This window comes from Mus musculus, chromosome 16, assembly GCF_000001635.26.
Source record: "Mus musculus strain C57BL/6J chromosome 16, GRCm38.p6 C57BL/6J".
Classification (NCBI taxonomy): Eukaryota; Metazoa; Chordata; class Mammalia; order Rodentia; family Muridae; genus Mus; species Mus musculus.
This window is the reverse complement of record NC_000082.6, coordinates 15,812,542-15,825,177: the sequence shown is the minus strand read 5'-3', so window position 1 is coordinate 15,825,177 and position 12,636 is coordinate 15,812,542. Positions and strand designations below refer to the sequence as shown.

General features: G+C 39.0%; 1 protein-coding gene across 2 annotated transcripts in view; it reads right to left on the bottom strand.

Moving 5' to 3' along the window:
* Positions 1–12,636, bottom strand: part of Prkdc (protein kinase, DNA activated, catalytic polypeptide) — a 204,796-nt gene that overhangs the window by 17,062 nt on the left and 175,098 nt on the right. For both annotated transcript variants that reach the window (NM_011159.2, XM_011245841.3), the window contains 3 exons: positions 9,075–9,286; positions 8,520–8,607; positions 8,284–8,427 (listed from right to left, as the gene is read on the bottom strand). In NM_011159.2, the coding sequence (NP_035289.2) occupies positions 8,284–8,427; positions 8,520–8,607; positions 9,075–9,286 (444 nt within the window). The remainder of the gene's footprint in view (positions 1–8,283; positions 8,428–8,519; positions 8,608–9,074; positions 9,287–12,636) is intronic.

Below are 12,636 nucleotides of genomic sequence, written 5' to 3'. Positions count from 1 at the left end.
GGTTCCCGGTTTGGGGACAAGTTAAGGAACTATGATAACCTCAGTGTAGTGATCAATAGATCCTCGCTGTGTAGTTATGCTTTTTTCTCCCATTGACCCTTTGTGGGTAGGTCTGATAGTTTTGGTCTTGTTTGTTCTGATATATGGACTCTGTTACTGTTTGAATCAAGAGGCAGTCAAGACAGGTCAGAAAATCCTTACAGAGCAACAAGAAAGTATGTCGGAAGAGGAGAAGGGCTTAAAAAGAAAAAGGAAAAAGAAAGGAGACACAGTGTTATCAGGTGGACAGAAAGGACAAAATAAAAGAGCTGAGGTGGAGGAGGAAGGCGAATTAGCTTTTGTGCCGCCTCCCTATGCCTCCTCAGCAGCCACCTATAGGTGGACCTTCTGTCCGGAGATTTGGAGAGGATCGACCAGATCAGGTGTTGACGTGGGCGAGAGGGTCTGTTTGTGTGTTTCCACAGGACCAGACGGAACCTCTTTGGGTGCCGGAGAGATTGGTGAGACGCTGCAAGAATGAGGCTCCTGATCCAGTTGCCCCTGTGGATGTGGTGGATGATCCCACAAGCACAAAGGATGGAGCCGAGATGAGAGATCCTTTCAGTATTCCAGAAGCCGATACCAGCTGGACATGACATTCAAATTTTTCCACGCTTTTTGATCCCTAAATTCCCCTTAAAGAGATAGCCTCGCTGGCCATCTATCCCTTGCTTCAGGGAAGATGAGCAGGGATGAGAGCCCTGGGATGTATGCTTGTTATAGTGTGTGTGTGTTTTGTGTTTGGCACATGTGTTAGGTGCAGAGTGTGCGGGTCCGCACTTTCGCCATGGTAGCGTAGGCTTTTGCTGCAGTGGAGGCGGGACAATCTCCTCAGATTCGGTTTGCCGCTCTAAAAGAAATAATGCTGCTTTATGCCATGGGTTGTGAGGCTAAGCACTGCACAGAGGATAGCTTGCTGTTGGCATCCTGTGGAAGGCACGTCTGATTGCATGAAGGTTCAGTGTCCTAGTTCCCTTCCCCCAGGAAAAACGACACGGGAGCTGGCCAAGACCTCTCTGGGTGATGAGCCTAAGGGATGGTTTTGTGTAGGGCCCCTATGCTTGCACACTGGGGATCAGACCTCTACCTTCACCCATGAGGCTTGCTTGCAGCAATTAAGATCTGGCCATAGGTTAAGTAACATCCTGGCCTTTTGATACACCTGCCACAAGCAAAACACAATCTCCCCAGGAGTGGCTTGGCATGATAGAGAGGTAGTCAGTGATAAGACTCCCTGGGCATGTCACCAACCTAAGACAGGGATCAAACCAATGCTGTTTGTCACCCAAGGACGGGTAAGGGGCATGGCTGCGGGGGGCTATCTACAGACATTCTCTCTGCCAAAAAAGAAAAAAGGGGGAATTGTTAGGAGCAGGTGTGGCGGCAGTCCTAAAGGCGCCAGGGACTGCAGCTAAGTCATATGACTTGCACCTGACTTCCTCATATAAGACACAAACATCTTGAGTGCTGCGCAGGTGTACCAGGATACAGGTGAATCCAATTTGGTGGAGATTTGCCCCTGCTGCCCTGATTAGCTGAAGCTGCGTGCCTGGTGAGGTGGCGTGGCCTGCTGTGCGTGGATGGGAACTGAGAGTATATAAGAGTGAGAGGCCCGGGTTAGAGAGAGGATTATTATTCAAGAGAGGATTACTATTAGTGGGGAGATATAAAAACAAGGGAGATATAAAAACAAGGGAGATATAAAAACAAGGGAGATATAAACAAGGGAGAGATATAAACAAGGGAGATATAAACAAGGGAAATATAGAGAAAGAAGAAACAGGACTGAATAAACGTGTGCAGAAGGATCCTGTAGCAGCGTCGTTCTTCCTGGCCTGTTGAGCGCGCGCAACACCTTACAGCTGTTATCATGGAGGCATTTCCTCAACCGAAGCTCCTTCTTGTCAGATGACTCTAGCTTGTGTCAAGTTGATACACAAAACCAGCCAATACACAAGGGTACCCAAGTTTATAAAAGAAACACTACTACACCTTAAATCACATATTGACTCTCTTACACTGACAGTGGGAGACTTTATTCCTCTACCCTCACTAAAAACATGTCATCAAGACAAAAACTAAACAAAAGAATGCTAGAGTTAACTTCATAAATCAAATGGACCTAGCAGATAGCTACAGAATATTTCATCCCAAAACAAAAGATTATACTTTCTTCTCAGCAGCTCATGGAACTTTCTCCAAAATTGACCATATATTAGGTCATAAAACCTAGATATATGAAAACACAGATATAAGAAAATTGAAATAAAACCCTACATCCTATCTGACCATCCTAGATTAAAGCTGGATATCAACAGGAAAAACAACAAACAGCATAAAAACTTATGGAAACTGAACAATTTACAATCAAATGAAAATTGGTCAAGTTATTTATTTATTTATGAATTGAATAAAAATGAAAACACAACATACCCAAACCTACCAGACACAATAAAGGCCTGATTCAAGTTTGTAGCAGTAAGTGCCTACATCAAAAAATTAGAGATCTCATATTACTACATAAGTGATATACCTGGAAGCTCTAGAACAAGAAGAAATGATGTCTTAAGAGTAGATATGGAAGAAATAATAAAACTCAGTGCTGCTGGGTGTGGTGGTGCACGCCTTTAATCCCAGCACTGGGAGGCAGAGGCAGGGGGATTTCTGAGTTCGAGGCCAGCCTGGTCTACAAAGTAAGTTCCAGGACAGCCAGGGCTGTACAGAGAAACCCTGTCTCGAAAAACCAAAAATAAATAAAATAAAACCCAGTGCTGAAATTAGAAGGAAATACAAACAAAGCGAAGTGATAAAACAAACAAAAACCAATGGAAGGAAGAGTTGGTGAGGAAATCAATACAAACCCTTAACCAAATTAATAAAAAATGGAAAGAGAAGATCCAAACTAATAAAATACGAGATAAAAGGTGGGAACTCACAATAAACTGAGGAAATCCAGAGAATCATAAGAACATACTTTAAAACTTTGTATCCCATCAAACTGTAAAGTCTAAAAGAGATGGATGAAATTCTAAATACATACCACCTACCAAAGTTAAAGTAAGACCAGATGAGCAATTTAAACAGAGCCACAGTCCCAGGTAACATAAAAGCAGTAAGTGAAAATCTCCTAAGCAAAGAAAGCCAGATATATTAAGTGTAGAATTCTAGCAGACCTTAAAAGAAGTAACGCCAGTATGTCTCAAATTATGCCACAAAATAAAACTGAAGGGATATTTCTTCTTTTAATGAAGCCACTATTACTATGATACAAAAACTACATAGAGACCCAGCAAAAAAATTAAAGAAAAGAAAATTGCATGCCAATGTCCCTTAGGAACACAGCTGCAAAATTCTCAATAAAATATATGCAAACCAAATTCAGAACATCAAAAAGATTATTCACCATGATCACATTGGAACCACCCTCAGAGATGCAGGGATGGTTCAACATATGAAAATCAATCAAATTCATCTACCACATAAAGGCTAAGAGAAAAAAAAACCCAAATAAACCAAACCCCACCCCCCTTCAAACACAAAACAAAAAACCCTCAAATCAACAACAGTATCAACAACAACAAAACACATGATCATCCCCTGGGACGTGGAAACAGCCTTTGACAAAATCTGACACTCTACATTAAAAAAGTCCTGAGAGACTTGGAATACAAGGAACATACCTCAATATGATAAAGGTAATATACCATATAAACAAACTGAAAGATTAAAAAAAAAAACCCACACATGGTCATCTCATTGGATGATGAAAATGCCCTTGACAAAAAAATCTGACACCTCTTCATGATAAAAGTCTTGGAGAGACGAGGGATAAAAGGAAAATTTCTAAACACAATAAAGGCAATTTATAACAAGCTCAACCTACATGGAGAGAAACTCAAAAAGTTTCCACTAATATCAGGAACAAGAGAAAGTTGTTCACTTTCTCCATACCTATTTAATAGAGTCCCCTGAAGTCTTAGCTCACTCATTCCCAACCTTCTGAACGCTGCAACCCTTTAATACAGTTCCTCATGTTGTAGTGACCCTCACCATAAAATTATTTTTGTTGCTATTTCATAATCACAGTTTGGCTATTGTCAATTAATCACAATGTAAATATATGTGTTTTCTGGTGGTCTTAGATGAGCCTTGTGAGGTTATTCAACCCACAAAGAGGAACAATAACACAAGTGAAAGAGAAAGAATACAAATAAAAAGTTAAGAAGTAAAGATAACTTATATTGTTGATAAACATTTTTTGCAAAGTATTATGATAGAGAATTAACACACAAAAAACCCAGTAGCTTTACTATATACAAATGGAATAAGAAAGAAATCAGGGAAACTGCCTTTCACAATAGACTCAACTAATAATAATAATAAATAATAATAATAATAATAATAATAATAATAATAATAATAAAACTTCAATCAAGCAAGTGGTATAATAAACTCTAAGACTTGTATAATAAATACATTAAGACACTGGGAAAAGAAATTGAAGATATTCGAAGATGGAAAGATCTCCAGTTCTCATGGATCAGTAGGAATAATAGAGTGAAAGTAGCCATGCACCCAAGAACAATCTATAGATCCAACCAATCCCAACAAAATTCCAACACCATTCCTTACATAAACTGAAAAAAACAATCTTGAACTTCACATGGAAACACAAAAGCCCCAGGATAGCGGAGGTCTCACTAGCCCACATCAAAACAGACACATTGATCAATGGAACCAAACTGAAGACTCAGGTGTAAGTCCATATACAGACGGACATCTGATTTTTTGACAAAGCAGCCAAAAGACACACTGGAGAAAAGGCCGCACTTCAGCAAAAGGTGCTGGTCAAACTAGATAGCTGTATTTTTTAAAAGCATGAAAACAGATTCGTATCTATCACCCTACAAAAACCTCAACTCCAAGTGGATTAAAGACCTTAACATAAGACCAGATACCCTGAATCTGATAGAGGTGAAAGCAGGGAATAGGGTTGAACTCAGTGACACAGGAAGGCTTTGTGAACAAGATATTATCGCACAGGCATTAAGACCAACAATTACTCAATGGGACCCCATGAAGCTTAAAATCGTCTCTATAGCAAAGGACACTATCATGACAGCACCTATACAATGGAAAAAGATCTTTATGAATTATATACATATAATAGAGGAATAACTACTTTTAAAAATGGGATAGAGAACTAAGCAGAGAGTTCTCAAAAGATGAACCATATATGGGTGAGAAATACCTAAATGAATGTTCAACGTCCTTAGCTATAAGAGAAACTAAAACTGCTTTGACATTTTGTTTATGAAGAGGTCGTGCAAAGGGAACACTTCTTTATTGCTGGTGGGGAGCAAACTTGGAGAGGCCACTATTGAACTCAGTGTGACAGTTTCTCAGGAAGCTGAAAATAAATCTATCTCAAGATCCAGCTATAGCACTCTTGCACATACACCCAAAGGACTCTACATCATACTACAGAGATACTGCTCATCCATGTTCATTGCTGCTCTAGTCATAATACCCAGAAACTGGAAAGAGCCTACATGTCTATCAACTCATGAATGGACCAAAAAATGTGGTACACTTATATGCAATAAAATATTGTTAAGAAATATAAAATTATAAAATTTACAGTTAAGTAGATGGAGCTAGAAAAAAAATCATCATGAATGAAGTTTTCCAAACACCAAAAGACAAATATTATGTTTTTTCTTACATGTAGATGTTAGTGTTTAAGCCTTTAATAGGCATGCTACAATCCATACAACCTCAGAAGGTAAGAACTATCTAGTAAGAAAAGGACTTGGAGTGGATTGGACGTCGTGAGGAAGGGAAAACAGAATATATTTTTGTGGAGGAACAAAAGGGAAACTGGAATGGGGGGCTTAAAATGGGAGGAGAATAGAAGAGGAAGGTAAAGGAGGAAAATGGGAAGAACCATCTAACACTAAAGGCCATTTGAAAAACAAATAAGTTTCTACAATTGTAGAAGCATCCCCAAAATATATACTGATGCGAAAGAAATCTAAATGGAGTCACCAAATAAGAGGAGAGACAATGCCAACTAGATAGCTTATGGTACCAAATAAAACTTCCAATGCCACAAATGGGTTATATCTTGTGGCCCCATGGAAACCCCCAACCATCAGAGAAAATAGCTTTTACTCCCCACAAACTGACGGTGAGGCTCTATTGATGAAGATGAGTCATCGAACATGGAGACATCAAGCTGGTGCCTAATTAGAAGCTTTACCCGGCTGATTAGTGTTTATGATACTGGAAGGAACTTTGCACACTACCAGAGGAAGAGATATCATCACTAATATCACCCAGTTCTAAAACCTGTGACCCACAACTGTGACCTACCTGCAAGATAAACTGTGCAATAGTCATGCGAATGCTATGGGAGTAACTAGCCACTATTTGATTGGATTTAAGAACCAACCTATACATGACACTACTAATATGGCCAAGAATTTGAGACAGGATAATTCACAGGCTAGGGGAAAACCCACTATTATTCAGTTAAAGGAACATAGCAACAAAATACTCATAATACATAAAGATTAGCACCTTACTCAAATCAGAGATGCCCCTTTTCACAGTAGATGAAAACACAGTGACATTCAGCTAGACAATGTAAAGGGCGAAAGCTAGAGTACTCAGTCCTAAATGACTTCCACAAATCCCTCTCTGCAAGGCTCATGATAGAAAAGAGAGTAGAAAGATTTTAAAAGCTAGAAGTGATGGATGACTCCGAGGAAATAGTGTCTTCCAGATACAACAGGACTAATGTATGAATGAGCTCACAGAGGCTGTATAGTGCCATGCACAGGACTTGCACAGGTTCAAGCTACACAGGGTTTCAGCACTGAGAAGGGGAAGTGGACACAGGATCCCCTCTCCTAGACGGGAAGTTATTTGCAACAAAGAAAATCAGTTTTCTCCAATAGAGTCTCACTGTGTATATCAACCACACTTCAGGGTAGGTCCCATGCTGAGAAGTGTGTGGCCAACACAAAATGAACTCACTGGGATTTCTGTAGCCTTTTGTTTTATTCCGTTTTTTGTTTGTTTGTTTGTTTATTGTTTTTTTCTTATTTGAGTTTTGTTTTGTTCTTTTAAGAGAGAAAAAGAACATAAAGTTCAGTGTAGGGAGCTGAGGAGGAGCTCTTAGGAACTGAGGGAGGGGAGGATATGATCAAAATATACTGTATTTAAGTGTTTTCATAATGAAATGTTTTTAAATATGCTCCTCACTTCATGACTCTTTCCAGCATTAGAATAACTAAAAAATATTTCCCTCTGCCACACTTGTCTGAAATACAGCTTTTTTTTTTTTGTTTTGTTTTGTTTTTCGAGACAGGGTTTCTCTGTATAGCCCTGGTTGTCCTGGAACTCACTCTGTAGACCAGGCTGGCCTCGAACTCAGAAATCTGCCTGCCTCTGCCTCCCAAGTGCTGGGATTAAAGGTGCGTGCCACCACCGCCCGGAGAAATACAGCTTTTTATAAGCAGTGTTAGTCATGCAATCCCTCTGATCTGGGTTTGTAGTGTTTCTGAGCATGCAATTTGGTGCCCTAAACGAATGTTTCGGAATACTTATCACCTTATATAAGACAGAAATATTTTCTTGATCCAATATCTAAGTGATCCTGAGAATTAAAAATTCTAAACTAAATGCAACCTTCAGGTATCAGAATCTGAACATGAGAATATAGCAGAACCCAAGGTCTTTACTACTGACCCCCTTGCCAGCTGTGGTGGATTGAATACCTTAGCCCAGGGAGGGGCACTATTAGGAGGTGTGGCCTGTGAGTGTGGGCTTTAAGACCCTCTTCCTAGCTGCCTGGAAGCCAGTCTTCTCCTGTCTGCCTTTGGATGAAGATGTAGAACTCTCAGTTCCTCCAGCATCACATCTGTCTGGATGCTGCCATGCTCCTGCCTTGATAATGGACTGAACCTCTGAACCTGTAAGCCAGCCCCAATTAAACATTGCCCTTTATGAGAGTTACCTTGGTCATGGTGTCTGTTCGCAGCAGTAAAACCCTGACTAAGACAAGACATCAGCATTGAATGGAAACATTTGATTACTGTATCTTACAGAGAGCATCGGCTTTAAAGCAAGCTCATCACAGTAAGAGACAATGGGCAGGAAGTAATTCAAATGCAAACACTGCTACTGTATCTATCAAATAATTAATTTGATTAATCAAGCAGCTGTATCAACCCGTACCTGTATGAACCTCCTCCGAAAGGGCCCCAGGCCTGGAGCACGAAGGTCACCCAAGGCAGCATACATCCTTTCATACAACTTTTCAATATTTTTCTTATTCACAGGATTCTTTCCTAGTTCATCTTTTGTATCAGAAACCCAGTCCTGTGCAAAAAGAGAAAGAAAAAAATCAAGAAGCTAGACTATACACAAATCCTATCCACATTCATTTTTATTGTCAAAAGCTGTTTTCTTACCTTGAAGAGCAGGTCAGGATTGGAGAGCTGGTCTAAGGCGTTAATAAAACTGTGAATCACTTCTCCGTGATCAAGTTTACTTTTTATCCTATAAAAAATTTTACCAGGTTTAGGCTAAGTAAATTTTTAATCCTAGTACTCAGAGGCAGAAGCCTCAGTGAGCTGGGCCCTCCTTTATCAATTATTAATCAAGATAATGCCCCACAGGCCAATTAGGTGAAGTATTTTCTCAATTGAGGTTCTCTCCTCTCAGATGACCCTAGCTTGTGTCAAATTTGCAAAAACAAACCAACCAGGATGAGAACTGATTATAAAAGTATCTCATCTTGTCTGTATTACTCAAAAGATTATTAGCTATGGGCATGAAGGCACACAGTGTTTTCAAAGGGAGAGAAATTCAGTAACAAGCATCATATAGAGAAAAGATAGCCTCAATAAATGTCTAAGAATTCCTATACTTCATGAACAACTCAAATATATTTGCATGGTTTTGCTTTTACCATCCCAAATGTTTACACTCAATACTATCTGATCAGCCCCAAACCAAACCATTACCTCTCAACAAATGCTTTATTGTTATGACCAGAAGAAGTGTTTTTAAAGGAGTAGCTTTCGCTGCTTATTATAAAAGGGTAGATAATGGCCTGTGGGTAGTTATCAGCAATTTCTTCCACAGTATGTTGTACTGCAATAGCTTCCTCTTTGTCCAGTAAGGCCATCATGTGGCTGATCCAGCCAATGAACTGCCAGCAAGGAATAGATGAAATCTAAAATTCAGAAAAGTACAGTTTGAAAATGAACAGAACATTTAAAAATATTTGCATAAAGGTAAAATATGTTCCAAATGAAAACGCTTAAATACGAGTCTACTCTCTCTTAGCTCTTTTCTGCTAAGGGACCACTGGATTCTTCCGAACATTTCCTGTACACACACACAATTACTTTTTGATCAAAGGATGGGGGCAGACTTACTGTGGTGGTTTGAGTGACAATGGCCCCATGAGCTCATTCATTTGAATGCTGATCCCCAGTTGGTAGAACTGTTGGTGAAGGATTAGGAAATGAGGCCTTGGGGAGGAGGGGTGTTGGAGTGGTCTTTGAGATTTCAGAAGACTCCCACCATTCCCAGTATGCCCCTGTCTACATCATGCCTGTGCTTTAGGATAGAGCTCTCAGCTACTGCTCCCATGTCACGCCATGTAATGGGTGCCTGCCTGCAGCCATGCTCCCCACTAATGCTCTTGGGTTTCAATCCTGACATTGGAAGTCCTCCCAAAACACTGTCTATAATAAGTTGTCTTGTACATGATGTCTTATTATAGGAATGTACAAGTAATAAAGACATGGGACAAAGTTAACTCATTCTTGTAACAGCTATATTCACTTAGTGCATTATCATGAACTTAGGCTGTTTACATATTTTTGTTTACATATTTTATAAAGGCAGGCCTATTAGAATTACACCAGACTTCTCACCAGAGACTATGAAAGCCAGAAGATCATGGACAGATGTAATGCAGATCCTAAGAGAATGCAAATGCCAGCCCAGGCTACTATACCCAGCAAAACTCTGAATTACCATAGATGGAGAAACCAAAGTATTCCATGATAAAACCAAATTCAGACAATATCTTTCCACGAATCCAGCCCTTCAAAGGATAATAAAAGGGAAAACACCAACATAAGGATGGAAACTACACCCTAGAAAAAGCAAGAAAGTAATCCTTCAACAAACCTAAAAGGAAGAACAGAATCCCAACTCTAACAACAAAAATAACAGGAAGCAACAATTACTTTTCTTTAATTTCTCTTAACATCAATGGACTCAATTCCCCAATAAAAAGACATAGACTAATAGACTGGCTATACAAACAGGACCCAGCATTTTGTTGCTTACAGGAAACCCACCTCAGAAAAAAGGACAGACACTACCTCTGAGTGAAAGGTTGGAAAACAATTTTCCAAGCAAATGGTCTGAAGAAACAAGCTGGAGTAGCCATTCTAATATCGAATAAAATTGACTTCCAACCCAAAGTTATCAAAAAAGACAAGGAGGGGCACTTCATACTCATCAAAGGTAAAATCTAGGAAGATGAACTCTCAATTCTGAATATCTATGCTCCAAATACAAGGGCAGCCACATTCATTAAAGAAACTTTAGTAAAGCTCAAAGCACACATTGCACTTCACACAATAATAGTGGGAGACTTCAACACCCCACTCTCACCAATGGACAGATCCTGGACTGAAATGGACAGATTTCTGTTTAGAAACAGAAACTAAACAGAGACACATGGACACTAACTGAAGTTATGAAACAAATGGATTTAATAGATATCTACAGAACATTTTATCCTAAAACAAAAGGATATACCTTCTTCTCAGCGCCACATGATACCTCCTCCAAAATTGACCATATAATTGGTCACAAAACAGGCCTCCATAGATCCAAAAATATTGAAATTATCCCATGCATCCTATCTGATCACCACGGACTAAGGCTGAAATTCAATAACAACATAATAGAAAGCCAACATTCACGTGGAAACTGAACAACACTTTACTCAATGATTCCTTGGTCAAGGATGAAATAAAGAAATTAGAGACATTTTAGAGTTTAATAAAAATGAAGCCACAACATACCCAAACTTATGGGACACAATGAAGGCAGTCCTAAGAGGAAAACTCATAGCCCGGAGTGCCTCCAAAAAGAAACTAGAGAGACCATACACTAGCACCCTGACAGCACACCTAGAAGCTCTAGAACTAAAGGAAGCAAATTCACCCAAGAGGAGTAGACAGCAGGAAATAATCAAACTCAGGGCTGAAATCAACCAAGTGGGAACAAAAAGAACTATTCAAAGAATCAACCAAACCAGAAGCTGGTTCTTTGAGAAAATCAACAAGATAGATAAACTCTTAGCCAGACTAACTACAGGGCACAGGGACAGTATTCCTAATTAACAAAATCAAAAACAAAAAAGGAGACATAACAACAGAACCCGAGGAAATCCAAAACATCATCAGATCCTACTACAAAGCCTATACTCTACAAAACTAGAAAACCTGGATAAAATGGACAACTTCCTAGACAGATACCAGGTACCAAAGTTAAATCAGGATCAGATTAATGATCTAAACAGTCCCATTTTTCCTAAAGAAATAGATGCAGTCATCAATAGTCTCCTAACCAAAAAAAAAAAAAAAAAAAAAAAAAAAGCCCAGGACCTCTATTAGACCTTCAAAGAAGATCTAATTCCAGTTCTTCTCAAATTATTCCACAAAATAGAAACAGAAGGTACTCTACCCAATTCATTCTATGAAGCCACAATTACTCTGATACCTAAACCACACAAAGATCCAACAAAGAGAACTTCAGACCAATTTCCCTTATGAATATCGATGCAAAAATACTCAATAAAATCCTTACAAACCGAATCCAAGAACATATCAAAACGATCATCCATCATGACCAAGTAGGCTTCATCCCAGGGATGCAGGGACGGTTTAATATACGGAAACCCATCAACATAATCCATTATATAAACAAACTCAAAGACAAAAACCTCATGATCATCTTGTTAGATGCTGAGAAAGCATTTGACAAAATCCAACACCCCTTCATGATAAAAGTCTTGGAAAGATCAGGAATTCAAGGCCCATACCTAAACATAATAAAAGCAATATATAGCAAACCAGTAGCCAACATCAAACTAAATGGAGATAAACTTGAAACAATCCCACTAAAACCAGGGATTAGACAAGGTTGCCCACTCTCTCCCTACCTATTCAATATAGTACTTGAAGTTCTAGCCAGACCAATTTGCCAACAAAGGAGATTAAGGGGATACAAATTGGAAAGGAAGAAGTCAAAGTATCACTATTTGCAGATGATATGTTAGTACATATAAGTGATGCCAAAAATTCCACCAGAGAATTCCTAAACCTGATAAACAGTTTAAGAAATGCTTAAAACAAAGATTCTTATAAATATACCTCTGTACTTATGCCATACATATGTAGAATAAGTTTCTAGAAACAAAGTTACAGTTTGAACATTAGTAATTATAATATATATACATATATGTATATAAATATATCTATTTAGAAAGTCTAA